This window comes from Pavona decussata, unplaced genomic scaffold (genome assembly GCF_977016875.1).
Source record: "Pavona decussata unplaced genomic scaffold, jaPavDecu1.1 SCAFFOLD_179, whole genome shotgun sequence".
NCBI classification, from domain to species: Eukaryota; Metazoa; Cnidaria; class Anthozoa; order Scleractinia; family Agariciidae; genus Pavona; species Pavona decussata.
Window position 1 is genome coordinate 796,925 of NW_028145589.1, and position 12,330 is coordinate 809,254.

The following is a 12,330-nucleotide window of genomic DNA, read 5'->3' on the forward strand; positions in this document are numbered from 1 at the left end:
AGAGAAAATGAAACAAAAACTTATTACGTAAGCATTCTCTTCCTGGGCTATCTATACGTCTGAACACCATGTAACAAATGATTTTCCATACAAGCCACGGAACAAAGGAGTGACTGTTTTTGTGTTTGTGTACAGACATAATCAGTGAGTAGAGCAAATTAATATAAAGGAAACATGTTACTACTCAAGATTAGTAGGAGTAGTGCAGACTTACAACCGACTACACTATAGCTGAATGAAGGATGACAAGGTGAAGTTGATATGGTGGAGAAAAGAGAAGAATGTAATACCAGAACACAAACTAAACAGACCCTGTCGGCCATGTTGTGGTTCTGGGTTGATGGAAAAATTGGGTTGATTAGACCGACAACGGAAACCCTCATGCACTAGGAGAATAAAAATCAAATAACCAAAAACAAAAGCATCATATACATCTACACGGAAGGTTAATTTATAATACCTTCAAATACTACCTAAATCATAATTGTTTATGTCATGATCATCAAATTTTATGATTTAATCATAAAATGTCAATGTGTGAGTTATCGCAATGCCTCAATTATACATACTTGTTCCTGTTCCAAACCCAGTGCCAGTTCCAAAGGGTGTATTCGATGTAGATCCAAACATCTTGAAAGCCGATTCTCAAAATCTGAGATAAAACTATGAGAGCGGCCAATCGTGGACGCGAAAATTGATGAAATTGACGGTCCACACGTGTGATATAAACTTAGATTTAGTCGAAGATATCTGCTTACTGGTACAGCATAACACACACTTTTGCAATGTAAGCTTCTCCCTGAATATCAGTGCATCTAATCGACGCTCGTTTTATAACCGAACGAGGGTATTTTCGGGATATTACAAGACGGAAGAAGCAAAAAAGCGACACAAACTGGTTTCAACTGCATCGCGATCGCGCCAAGGAACTTCCCATAATTCCTTGCGTCAGCTTCCGCTGGATTATCGATTGCCGGCTCATAACTCCGCTCCAGGCTACTCGTAGGTACCCCGTTATCCAACATGGCAGACGAAGTCAATGCCGAGAAAATTGTTTCTCAAAGGAGTATACGTAGACGAAGAAGAGAGCTTCGTCACAGGGCACAGAGTTTGGTAGAAGGAGCTACAGATCCTTGGGAAGAGGAAGAGGAATACGAGGCTGTCATTCCAGAAGCCTCAGAAGATGAATTCATTGACGAGGAAACCGCAGAAATCGCCGAAGAAGTGATCGAATTTACTTACAACATGAGGGAACTATGTGCAGAGACAATTCTAGGTGAGAACTTTGTCCTTTTCAATCTTTTCTGAGGCAGATTCTCTGGGATGAAAGTTAGAATAACGGATCTTTAACAGTATTGGAAAAAAATTTCGACATGCACTGCATTATGTTCTTGTGGTCGTCCCCAGTAATCCCCACAGAGTACCCGGGCACCACCCGAGCAGCCACTACAAAATGTACATGTTTGTCATCATTGCAGCTATGGGGATTAATGGCCAGTTAATGTCACAGTTCAGAGTGAACAGGTTAAGCTAAGTTCACTTAAACTTTAAAATTTTGGCCTCATTTTTTTTTTTTTTTTTTTTTTATTTCTTTCTTTCTTGTTTACAATACTGCAATGTAAAAGTTGGGCGTTATGTTAAGCTAACCTCTCTGTGGAAAAATACATATTTATTGATTAATAAGTTCACAGAAATTGTAATCTATCGTGCCCCAGTAACACATCCCTAAATCACAACTCGTGGATAAGGGTATCCTTTTCAAGTGAGGGGCCGGCTGGAAAAGGGGCGTAAATGGCAATTTGGCCTATAGACTCTGCTTTGTCCAACAAACTCTCACATTATACACAATATTGGTGTACATAAATTTTACTCTCTTTTTATACATATACATTTTCTTTTCATTATAATAATTGGTTTTAATAGACTTGGTGTGAATAAGAGATTGATAGTCAAAGGCTAATTGGCCAAATTTGAGCCCTTAAATCACAACATAAATATAGAAGTTTTTACGTGATATCCAGTCTGTATGCCAAATCAGAGCGAATTTGGAGTAATTTTGGAGTCTTCTTGAATACAGTTAATAGCAGTGGGAAGGTACTGTTATTGTGTTTGTTTGCTAGTTAAGATCTCTAGCTAATTAAGTTAATTGTGTGACTCATACCAACTGTGACATTAATCATTGCATATGTACTAGTAGTAATCAAAAATTATAGAGTGCGTTCGACAGCCTAAAGTTGTGCAATTGTACGGCCAGCTGCAGACTTTTTTTAGGTAGCTCGTTCGTCCTTTTATATCTGTACGTATTGTGTAACTACTAAGGTGAAATGTTTGCAATAAACGAAGCTGAGTTTAAAATTTCAGCGGATACGTTGTTGAACTTAAAAATAATAGAAAGTATTTTCGGTCCGTCTGTTGTGTGACACCGTCGAACTTTAAAATAATGCACATCATTTTCGATAAAACGCTTTCAATCTTTGAGAAAAACGAAACTTACAGGCCAGCGTACTATTTTGGTCATCTACTCAAAAGGTATTTTACCAAAATGCCGCGAAACTTACTCAACTATAAAGCTGTAGAAATGTCAAACTAAAGCGAGCTAATTTGCATACAGTTTTGAAAGACATCTCAGGGCCAAGGTTATACAGAGAGCGGACAACTCTATCCAGTGGATAAAATGTTCTCCAACCAACAGATTTTATCCGCTGGATAGCGAATTATCCGCTTTTCTGAACATAGCAACGATTTTGTTGACGATGGTCTTTTCGTAGTTGAAATCTATTTCTGACACGACGAAATGTACAACGGTTGTGCAGCGCTGTCGTGTTCGATGAATTTATTTCCCACGGAAAATTATTTTAGGGCAGCCACAAAACGTGTTAGTTCTTCAATGCAATCTTTCACAAAAAAGATTTCTGGAAGAAAGGGAAAAGATTCTGCAGAGATATTTCCATCCAGTGAATATTGATGAACATTGCAGTTGAAATGTGATCCAGTAAAATATTCCCGATGTATGCAAATTTTGCTCAGATAAACTGCGTCTGTCTTCCAACCTGTTATTGCCTAGCAACCTTTCTTTGTCAGACATCATTCATACTTGTTTTTCCCTGTTTCCAGGCAACATTACGTTGTGATGTCATCCGCCCCTGCAACAAAATCTGCGGGGGATGCCAGATGTGCGTCCCAAGATCCATCGACGACAAAAAAATCTCGATTAAAAGCCGTAACCAAGATTAGGATGGCGTTCTGCAAACGCAATGAAGGAATAATAACCTAACTGTTACAAGTGTATACTGAAACTAGAAAAGCTGAATACATATTAGAAAATTGCTATTTCTGTCAACATAGTAAGAGATATCCTACTACATATTTTTAGGAATTGATTATAATATAAATAATAAATTTGGAACATTTTTTTCTTATAGGGTATACTTGGTGGTCACTTATTCATGGAATTGCACCAATGATTTGGTTCTATCCATTGAATGAACTGGAAATCTCTGGTTATGAGGCATTTGTGATAACCATTCTATCACCAATATTCACTGGAATCAGTGCTCTGTTGCAGTTCTCAGGTTCTATTCATGGTTTAGCTTTTTGGCGAGTTCTGTCCTTGGTTGGTGTGGCTTCCTTCCAAGCTCCAACAACTCTTATCAGGCTGATAATGCTGGCGTTTGGCTGTGGAACGGCAATGATCTGGTTTTGTGGAATGATATGGAACAAAGATCCAAAGGAAAGGTAAGCAGACAAAACAAAAAATGATAATAATAACAATATTAAAAGTGATCCTTCTTTCAAGTGATTACTCAACTGCAAAATCCGCCATTTTGGAAACAGGACAAGCAAGGGAAAAAAGACAGTTTCTATTTCTGTAAACGCTTGAAATCTGAACAAAGTGTAACCAATATGTCTTTTAGCTTTCTAAAGTTCTATAAAGTATTAAAACATACAGATACATTTACCCTGTTGATGAGATAAGATGAGTTATGGAGATAAAATATTTTTGTCATCAAAGGGGCTAAGGGCATTTTGTATTCCATTACTTTTGTCCTGAATCTTTTTCCAAAAATTATGTGACCTTGCTTTGTCATTGTCTGCAGGGCTCTGTCCTTCTGGGGTCTTATTTTAGGCCTGTTTCTACTGCTGACATTGCGCATTTCTTACATCACTGTCAACCCTATCTGGTCAGATGCCACGAGTAACAGAGTTGTCCTTCTTGTTGCCGTGATCGCCACCTTAGACAGAGTGTACACAGGCTACATGATGTCCATCTCTCAGTCAGGGCCTCAATCAAAGTCATCAACAGAGCCCCAAGACTCAAGGCTCTCAGGTCCTGGATGGCTCTTAGTTGCACTAGGGTTTGGTGCCTTGATGTTCCTAACTCATGATGTGTTTGGTGAAGTATCACTTGTTTGTCGCTGGGCTGTGTCAGGGTATCCACAGACTGGGCCCAGTCCAAATCCATGGGGGTAGGTACAAAATTTGTCTAATCTACAGGTTGTTTACATATACTCTTTATATTACAATACAGTACAATACTTTATTTCACCCCATTATTATTACAACAGAAAATATAAATATATACATACAATAGATGATAGGGGTGCTGGCTGCCCGAAATAACCTAAAAGTTAAAAATGCCAGGTAGCCAGCTGTAACAAAAGATATTTAAATGTTAAGGTCAGGGACACAAGAACAAACACACATAAATACATACAAAAATAAAGTTAAAAATCTTGAATGATTCATCCTTTATTTAGCTAAGATTGTCAGTGCTGTTTTATTTTTTTGTTTGTCGTGTGAACATTCTCTTAACCTTCATTTACATTTTCATTTATTTATAAACTCATAAATTCCCTTCTATACATAGCTCCCCTAGTTTTGTCACTTTACCCCTATCTTGATGGCAAAGTGTTGAATGAAAAGTACAAGACATTCCTTGACTCAGGAAAAGGCAACCATTAGTTGTAACTATATTACGTACATTCTTATCCTCGTCGTGTTGTTTTGTTTTTGTTTTTGTTTTTGTTTCATTTACTATTTTTGCTTCATAACAGAGCTGCGGTGATTGTTGCTCTGGGTGTTGGAGTCCTCTTGTCTCGTCAACAGTGGACCAGTACCATATTCTGGTGGCTTATTGGCTCAGCTGGAGCAGCTCTGCTGTACTTTGCACCTCGTCATTGGGCAGTCATTGGTGGCCTTATCCTTGGAATCTACACCATGTCCATCTGGCCGGCTATGATTGACAGGCTGTTTTCTCGTCCTGTTGCACGCACACTGACCATAGCTAATCTGGTTTATATTGTCCTTGTACTGGGATCAGTGTGGGTTGTGGCTTTCAACTTTGTTCCAGGTGGGGAGTACACAAGAGAGAGAACACATATGTTACTGGCTATCACTATGGTCTTTATCGGTAGGTACTAACAAGATACTCCTACATGTCTTGTTGATAATTTGTTGGCCGGCTGTCATCCTATGATTAACCAGCCAACAGAGATCAGCAGATGGCATTTAAGGCGTTATCAGGGGTGTTGTATTAGAAGGGCGAAGGTTGTAATAGTGGATTAAAATTAACCTTGGGACTCCTTGTTGGTTCCAGTCCATTCTTAGATAGTGTTCCTTTTTTCTCCCTTCAGTGATTCTTTTTTATTATTATTATTTTTCCTGCCTCCACAATAAAAAAAAACAGTAATTTCTAAATTGTTCTAAAGTCAGTCTGGAGTCTATTGGGGTTCAACCCTTTCCAAGTCAAGACAGGAAATACAAGTTTAAATTCATGAAATCAAAATGGAACCTCAAACATAAGGATCGGAATTTTGATGATAGTGGTACATGATTTAATTAGTAGTATTTTACTATTTTTGTCATTTGCCACTCATGAAACCTGTTACTAAACCTCCACTGACATAGTATTGGCTGATTCTCAGCAGTCTGTCATCCGTTCAACAGTTTATTTTCAGTTTACAATCTGTACCAGCATTAAGTATTTCTGTTTATTTTGTTGTTGTTGTTGTTTTGTTAGGGCTTGCCTTGATGACGAAGACAACACCAGATGTAAAGGAAGCCTACGGTAAAATGAAAAAGGAAGAAAGAGTTGTTGATGATGAGAAATCTTCTGATAAACCTTCTCCAAAGAAAAAATCTCTTCCAGTCAAATTCAAGAATGTTGCTTTTCTGGAGGAACATGGAGATCGATTTTGGTTTTTTAACTCTCATGTCATTCCAGGTAAAACTGAATTTCTGTTTTCATTCTTATACAATAATTTAGGCTCCATTGGTTTTAGTTACCCTTGTGTTTTTTTTTTTTTTTTTTTTTTTTTTATATATATGTAAGTAATGAGGTTTGAAAGGTGTTTTGTGTCGTTGTTTTCTTTGCAGTTTTGTTTTGTATTATAATGGTAGCAGTTATTCTGATGGCTGTACGATATCACAGACATGAATACCTCACTCCACAAAAGGTCAGTTCATTTGATTTACATGTGTTGTACCCTTGGGTGATTTGTATTTTTTTCTGGTCAGTCCTTGATGCATACCTTGTTGTTTATGAATCATGTCAAATTTCCCAAAGGCCTGAAGTTACAGAATTCTAGGTTTGGTAATCCTTAGTTAAAATGTAATAATTATTTCTAATCTTCAGTACCAGCTGAATATCAATTTAACCTTTTAAAACTTTCTGAATCTTCTTATGGAAACATTAATTAAAGATGGAAATAATACCAGAGGAATTTTAAGAATTATGGTACTCAATATTTATTGTTTGATTGAAAGCTGCTCCACTTGATTTTGAATCATACATAGACTCAAGGTTACATGATTTAAGGCTTTTCTAGCATAAAGGAAGTTACAGTAAGAAAAAAAAAATAAATAAGAGCTAATTAATTGTGGTTCAACTGTTACGTTATTACTCTAGGAAGATCCCAAGGTGTTCTCAGCTATGATTTGGACTGTCCATTTTGCTTATGATAACATTGGCTGGCCCAGCTTTGAGAGAGCAGCACAGATGATTAATGACACAGGTATGTTTATTGTTGGGGAGCAATTTTATCAGAGGAGCTGCTGTCCACTTTGTATCATTGTAAAATTTTAATGTCAGTGTACTTACATCCACACTCTTGTCTCTTTCCTCAGGTGCTGATGTAGTTGGTTTTCTAGAGAGTGACTGTTCTAAACCTTACCTTGGTAATCATGACCTGGCAATGTGGTTTGAGGAAAGACTTGGAATGTACTCTGATTTTGGTCCTTCCACCAGAGATCATACCTGGGGGTAAGAACCAAAAAGCTACTTTGTGTCATCTCAAATTACCGGCATGATTTATTTGTAAATCATGTGCACCTGCCTGCTTGAAGCTTCTTCATGATGTGACCTGGACAGCCTGGGTGGAGTATGACCATGAGGATTTACCCTGAACACTGCATGGAGATGGAGGATGTTTTGCCGTGTAATTGTTATGGGTGCGAGAAAGAATGCAGGTGCACGAAAGAGTGCATGTACATAAATCATAACCTGCATTCAGTGCCCATCAAGAGAGGGAGGGCATGATCACAAGTTATGTACGTTGTGGATGTTCACGCACACTTGTGCAGGGCATGTTCATTTACAAAAAAGAAAACAATAAAAACCAGAAAAAAAACTGGGCAAGTATCATCTGTATAGTAGATATTCTTCAGACAAAAAATAGGTGACTCATCCATCCCATTTTACTTGGATAGTCTGTTGCACAGCCTGGGGAACTGGTAAAACTTTGCAGTCAGTGTACATGTATATTTAAAACAATGTTTATAAAAGTATGTTTTGAAGTACCATTTTAACTTTTGTGTAAAAAATGATACTTGGGATGTAGTTCCTATTTTGTGAATTTCAGTGTCATTAATTGTGTTCTTCCATTTGGGCAGTCATTTCGAATCCCCATAGCAACTCAGAGTGATAGATTGAAGCCATGATCATCATTGCTACATCATCTTTACAAATACAAATCAGCCAACAAGCTTAAGATCTTATTTTATTTTATATTTATTTCTAGTGCCACTCTTCTGTCTAAATACCCAATAGTTAAATCTCTTCATCATCTGCTGCCATCTCCAGAAGGTGAGATACTAATTCATGGTCAAAATGGAAATTCTCATTTCTTATTCCTAAAGGTTTGTTTCAAATTAAGTTTTATGAATTTATTGGTTCATCAAGACAGCATCCTTTCAGCCCTTTTTTTCTTGATTTTGATTCAGATTCTCATTACTTTTCTGCTTGCTATTGTGATTGGGCATTCTAAATTGAAATTATGCATTGGTTAGCACAGGGATGCAAACATGAAATGTACTTTTTTACAAGGGTTTATGTTATTGCTTTCAAACATTTCAAAGTCAAAAACAAAGTTATATAATTTTCTGCTAAGAGCTGTATGAACAAATTTTAAAAAAGCCAATCCTGATTGATCTTTTAATTCTGCTTAGGCCTTTCAACTCATTTTAAATGGACTGCAGGGTAATTTGTAATATAGATATTATTGATCAAAACAGGGAAAGTTATATTTAAAACTAAAAGTTTCAAGTTCATCAAAAGTGTCTTGTATGTTTTGTTGTTTTATTTTAGGGGAGTTGGCACCAGCTTTAAGTGCAACAATCAACATCACTGGTGACCTGGTCGACTTTGTCTTGGTTCACATGGGAAATGATCGGTGAGCATCATGGCTTCCCTTCCAAAGCAACTTATTTATGATGTTATCACTTACATTTACATGTAATCAGTAATCTTTCTGGAAATGCTGTATAAAGGTTGCATTAAAAAAAAGAAGTTCAAAGAAGGCGAAGCAAGTTAAAGTTGGGAGTTCTGCAGGTCTTGTAAGAGGGTACAAGCATTTGGAGTTTGGGTCTTTCTCGCCAAAGCAATATTGTTAAGTTTGGGTTGCATCTTATGTAGTCATTTACAGTGGTGAATTGACTATTTTAGTTTAAATTTCAGTTGAGCTGTTAAGCCTTTAGCTTGGGGAATGGCACAGTGGCATCAGAGCACTTGTCTCCCACTGTGACCCAGTGTGGCCTGGGTTCAATTCCTGCAATTGACACCACATGTCTGTTGAGTTTGTTGTTGGTTCTCGTCCCTGCTCCAAGGGTTTTTCTCCAGGGTCTCCAGTTATTCTCCCTCCACAAAAAAAAACAACATTTCTTAATTCCATTTTAACCAGGAAAACAGTGTACAAACAACCACTCTCTGGATGGGTCGCTGAAATTTCCATTCATTTTAGTTAATATTTTATCTAATTTTAAAAATAGTTGGTGTTACATTAAAAAAATAAATCAATTATAAATCACATTTGCTGCAGGGATAACTTAGACAGAAAGCTTCAAGCTAAGGAATTAGCAAGAATAATGGATGAAAGGTTTGATGCCGTTGATTTTGTGCCAGCTTTCTCCGTGCTTCTTCTTGCCTCTGTGACAGACATTAATGTTAAAATGTTTACTCATTGCAGCTCCAATCCTGTAGTATTTCTGGGATATGTGACGTCATCTCCTGGGAGTCGAGATTACCAGACCCTGACAAAGAAAGGCCGTGTCAAGGTTAGAAGGAACTTCAAGCAATCTCATTGTGTCTTTTATTACATATTCTGTTCTGTATTTTTTTTCCCTCACTGTTTTTGTTATTTTTGGGAGAGAGTTGATTCGGGCCACAGGGAACCTACATGACCAACGTACGCGCGAGACTCGCGCGGGAGAATCCACGATTTCAGCGCTTCGCGCCTCGCGAGTTCGCGTTTTCTGTGATTCGTTTCTTCTTCCGTGAATTACACGATGAGAAGACGACTGTCTGAAAGTCCAGATAGTGTTTCTTTTCAGGTCTTTGACGTGTTTTAGGCCCGGTGCAGACGCCGAACTTTTCATGAGCCGAACCTAATACCTCGAATTAAGTACATGAAAAGTTCGGCGTTTGAATCAGTTGAGAACGACTGTTTCAATTTAGAACGGCTCAGCCGTTCTTCCCGCCTGGCTCAGCCGGGAATTTCGGCTTTGGAACGGCTTTGATTCAGACGTCGAACTTTTCATGAGGCGAACCTAATGCATAAATTATTATAACGTCTTTCCACTTAAAAAAAAAAAATAAATAATAATAATAATAATAATAATAATAATAATAATAATAATAATAATAATAATAATAATAATAATATAATAATAATAATAATAATAATAATAATAATAATAAAACAATAATAATAAAAAAAAACGCTAACATTTCGATTGGTTTTGCTTCAAGTAAATTAAGTTCGGCGTCTGAATCAAAAGGCGGGATTTTCGTGATTTGGGCCGACCTTAATCTGAATTAAGTTCGGCTCATGAAAATTTCGGCGTCTGAACTGGGCCTTAGTTACGAATTTTGTTATTTAATCATGATCAGTTTTAACTGATCATGATTCTCATTTTTCCTTTTGTGTGTTCAACTCACTCCTACAGGATATTGACGTCACTGATTCAGACCGCTGGTGCGAATACATCATGTATCGTGGACTCATAAGGCTGGGGTACGCTCGAATCTCGCACGGGGGACTCAGTGATACAGAGGTTCAAATGGGCAAATTCCGCATCCCTCCCCAGGGGGAGCAGTACCAGGATAACGACATTCTCACAACTAGTGCTAAGGACGTCCCAGAGAACATTAGATTTCCCAGCAGGTAATCGAACAACAGTTAACGCAACAACAGCAAACTTGATTTACATTCAACACTATTTCGCCCTATTCAAAATTTCGTAACATATGCACTGAACTTCTGCCTTCCTTACGTGATTGCAGTTTTTAATCAGGAATTCGAGAAGAGAAAACGAATTATTGATGTATAGAGATCAATATATAAATAAGAAATAATATTTCGCATAATATTCCTGTGACCGAATGGCCAGCCGGAGAAGACGCCTTTAATGGCTCTGGTTTCAACTAGGCTATGAGTAGTTCCTTTTTTCCCCAAGCGATAGTGAAGCGAGGGAAACGTGCGACTCGAGTATTTTGCTTGCCTTAAAAATAAGGGACTTCTCGTTGTCTAGGAGCGCTTACCATTTACATGGAAAACCCGGAAATTCCAGTTGGAAAATCAAATGGTACCCATCATTCCATTTGGAGTACAGTCGAACCTCGATTATCCGGACTCGTTGGGACCTCGGTAAATATTCCGGATAATCGAGAGTCCGGATAATCGAAAATATGAATATTAATGAGATAGAAATGTAAACAAAAGGTAACAGCAAAGAAAACATCATTTTAATTGTGAAATCTACACAGCCTGTAACAAATGAGCCTATCGGATATCAGCTGAACGCATCAGGATATTTCTTTGTCTCGTCGCACTTGCGAATTTTGAAAAGCGCATGGGATAATACGCTGTTTCAACAGTCTTTTCAAAGGATTATTGGGCTTTTTGCGACTTTTAAGTTTTCAAGGTCACAACTAATTAATATTCATGTAAAAATTGGGACCAGAGAAAAAAGTCCGGATAATCGAGGTTCGACTGTACATCTGAAATAATGGGCTTCTGGTCAAAGTGATGCATTTTTATTACTCCTTTTGGGATTTACAGCTGATGTTCATACATTAAGCATGTTATCCATCTTCTGTTAAGACAAGCTAAATCATTTCGTATTTATGCCGAAAATTTCCATCCGGGTGGTTTGCGAAAGTGGTAAGCACCCCTTCACCCGCCAAGCCGTAAAAGGCGTCTTATTTCAAAGGCCAGGAAGTGAAAGGGTCAAAGTCATGTTATCGCAATTAAACAAACATTTCTTGTTCTTTCAAATTCCTTTGTCAGGTTTGGTTCTCTCTACAATGGTCATTACTCGGCGTGGCAGCATCACTATCATATGTCAACACCAAAGTACTTCCTGCCAGCAGATAAGCACCACAAGAAATAACAGAAAAAATAGCTGATATATTAAAGACAAATCAGTGAGCGATGCCCGAGAAGCCACGTCTTCAAAATCAGTCCTTCAAGACAGTGAGATAGCACGGTCTTGGGCTCGGCTTGTGACGACAGGAACTCCGAATGTTACCGAGTGAAGACGAAGGTATCCGACCTCGTACCGAGATGTGGGATTACCCAGACTCGTGGCGTTTGTCACAGACACCTCCTGGTTTGTGGAGACAATCAAGGACAAGTGTTTTCAGTTGTGTTTTGAGTTTGAGGCTTGTAAACGGCTTAACTTAAATAATAACAAAAACAAGCTGTTCTAAAAACCCAATTTATTGTCAGACAACTCGCCTTCGATAATTCATAAAAATAGTACTAAAGCAAGTAACTTGCGTAGCGGTGTAGAATGAAAAAACTGAGGAAAGGAAAGAAGTAGAAGGCAGGGGGG

The 12,330-nt window shown here is 37.9% G+C and overlaps 2 protein-coding genes across 4 annotated transcripts in view; one reads left to right on the forward strand and one right to left on the reverse strand.

The window, feature by feature from the left end:
- Window positions 1-935, reverse strand: part of LOC146463321 (nuclear pore complex protein Nup98-Nup96-like) — a 31,074-nt gene extending 30,139 nt beyond the window's left edge. The window contains exon 1 of one of the 3 annotated variants that reach the window (XM_085084630.1): window positions 570-935. In XM_085084630.1, coding sequence (XP_084940756.1) covers window positions 570-630 — 61 coding nt within the window. In that variant the 5' untranslated portion in view covers window positions 631-935. The remainder of the gene's footprint in view (window positions 1-569) is intronic. The other 2 variants (XM_085084629.1, XM_085084631.1) reach the window with 2 other exon arrangements.
- Window positions 890-12,019, forward strand: LOC146463322 (PGAP2-interacting protein-like). The gene is made up of 14 exons (XM_085084632.1): window positions 890-1,276; window positions 3,423-3,735; window positions 4,098-4,466; window positions 5,055-5,410; window positions 6,020-6,223; window positions 6,376-6,455; window positions 6,908-7,013; window positions 7,126-7,261; window positions 8,019-8,083; window positions 8,585-8,669; window positions 9,315-9,371; window positions 9,462-9,549; window positions 10,441-10,658; window positions 11,784-12,019. The coding sequence occupies exons 1-14, from the start codon at window positions 1,024-1,026 to the stop codon at window positions 11,884-11,886; spliced, it is 2,433 nt and encodes an 810-aa protein (XP_084940758.1). The 5' UTR covers window positions 890-1,023; the 3' UTR covers window positions 11,887-12,019.
- Window positions 12,020-12,330: the final 311 nt, after the last annotated feature.

Coding starts and splice junctions, on each gene's coding strand:
- LOC146463322 (XM_085084632.1), top strand. CDS start 1,024: ATGGCAGACGAAGTCAATGCCGAGAAAATTGTTTCTCAAAGGAGTATA. Junction 3,736..4,097: donor AACAAAGATCCAAAGGAAAG/GTAAGCAGACAA, acceptor CATTGTCTGCAG/GGCTCTGTCCTTCTGGGGTC. Junction 8,084..8,584: donor TCTGCTGCCATCTCCAGAAG/GTGAGATACTAA, acceptor GTTTTATTTTAG/GGGAGTTGGCACCAGCTTTA.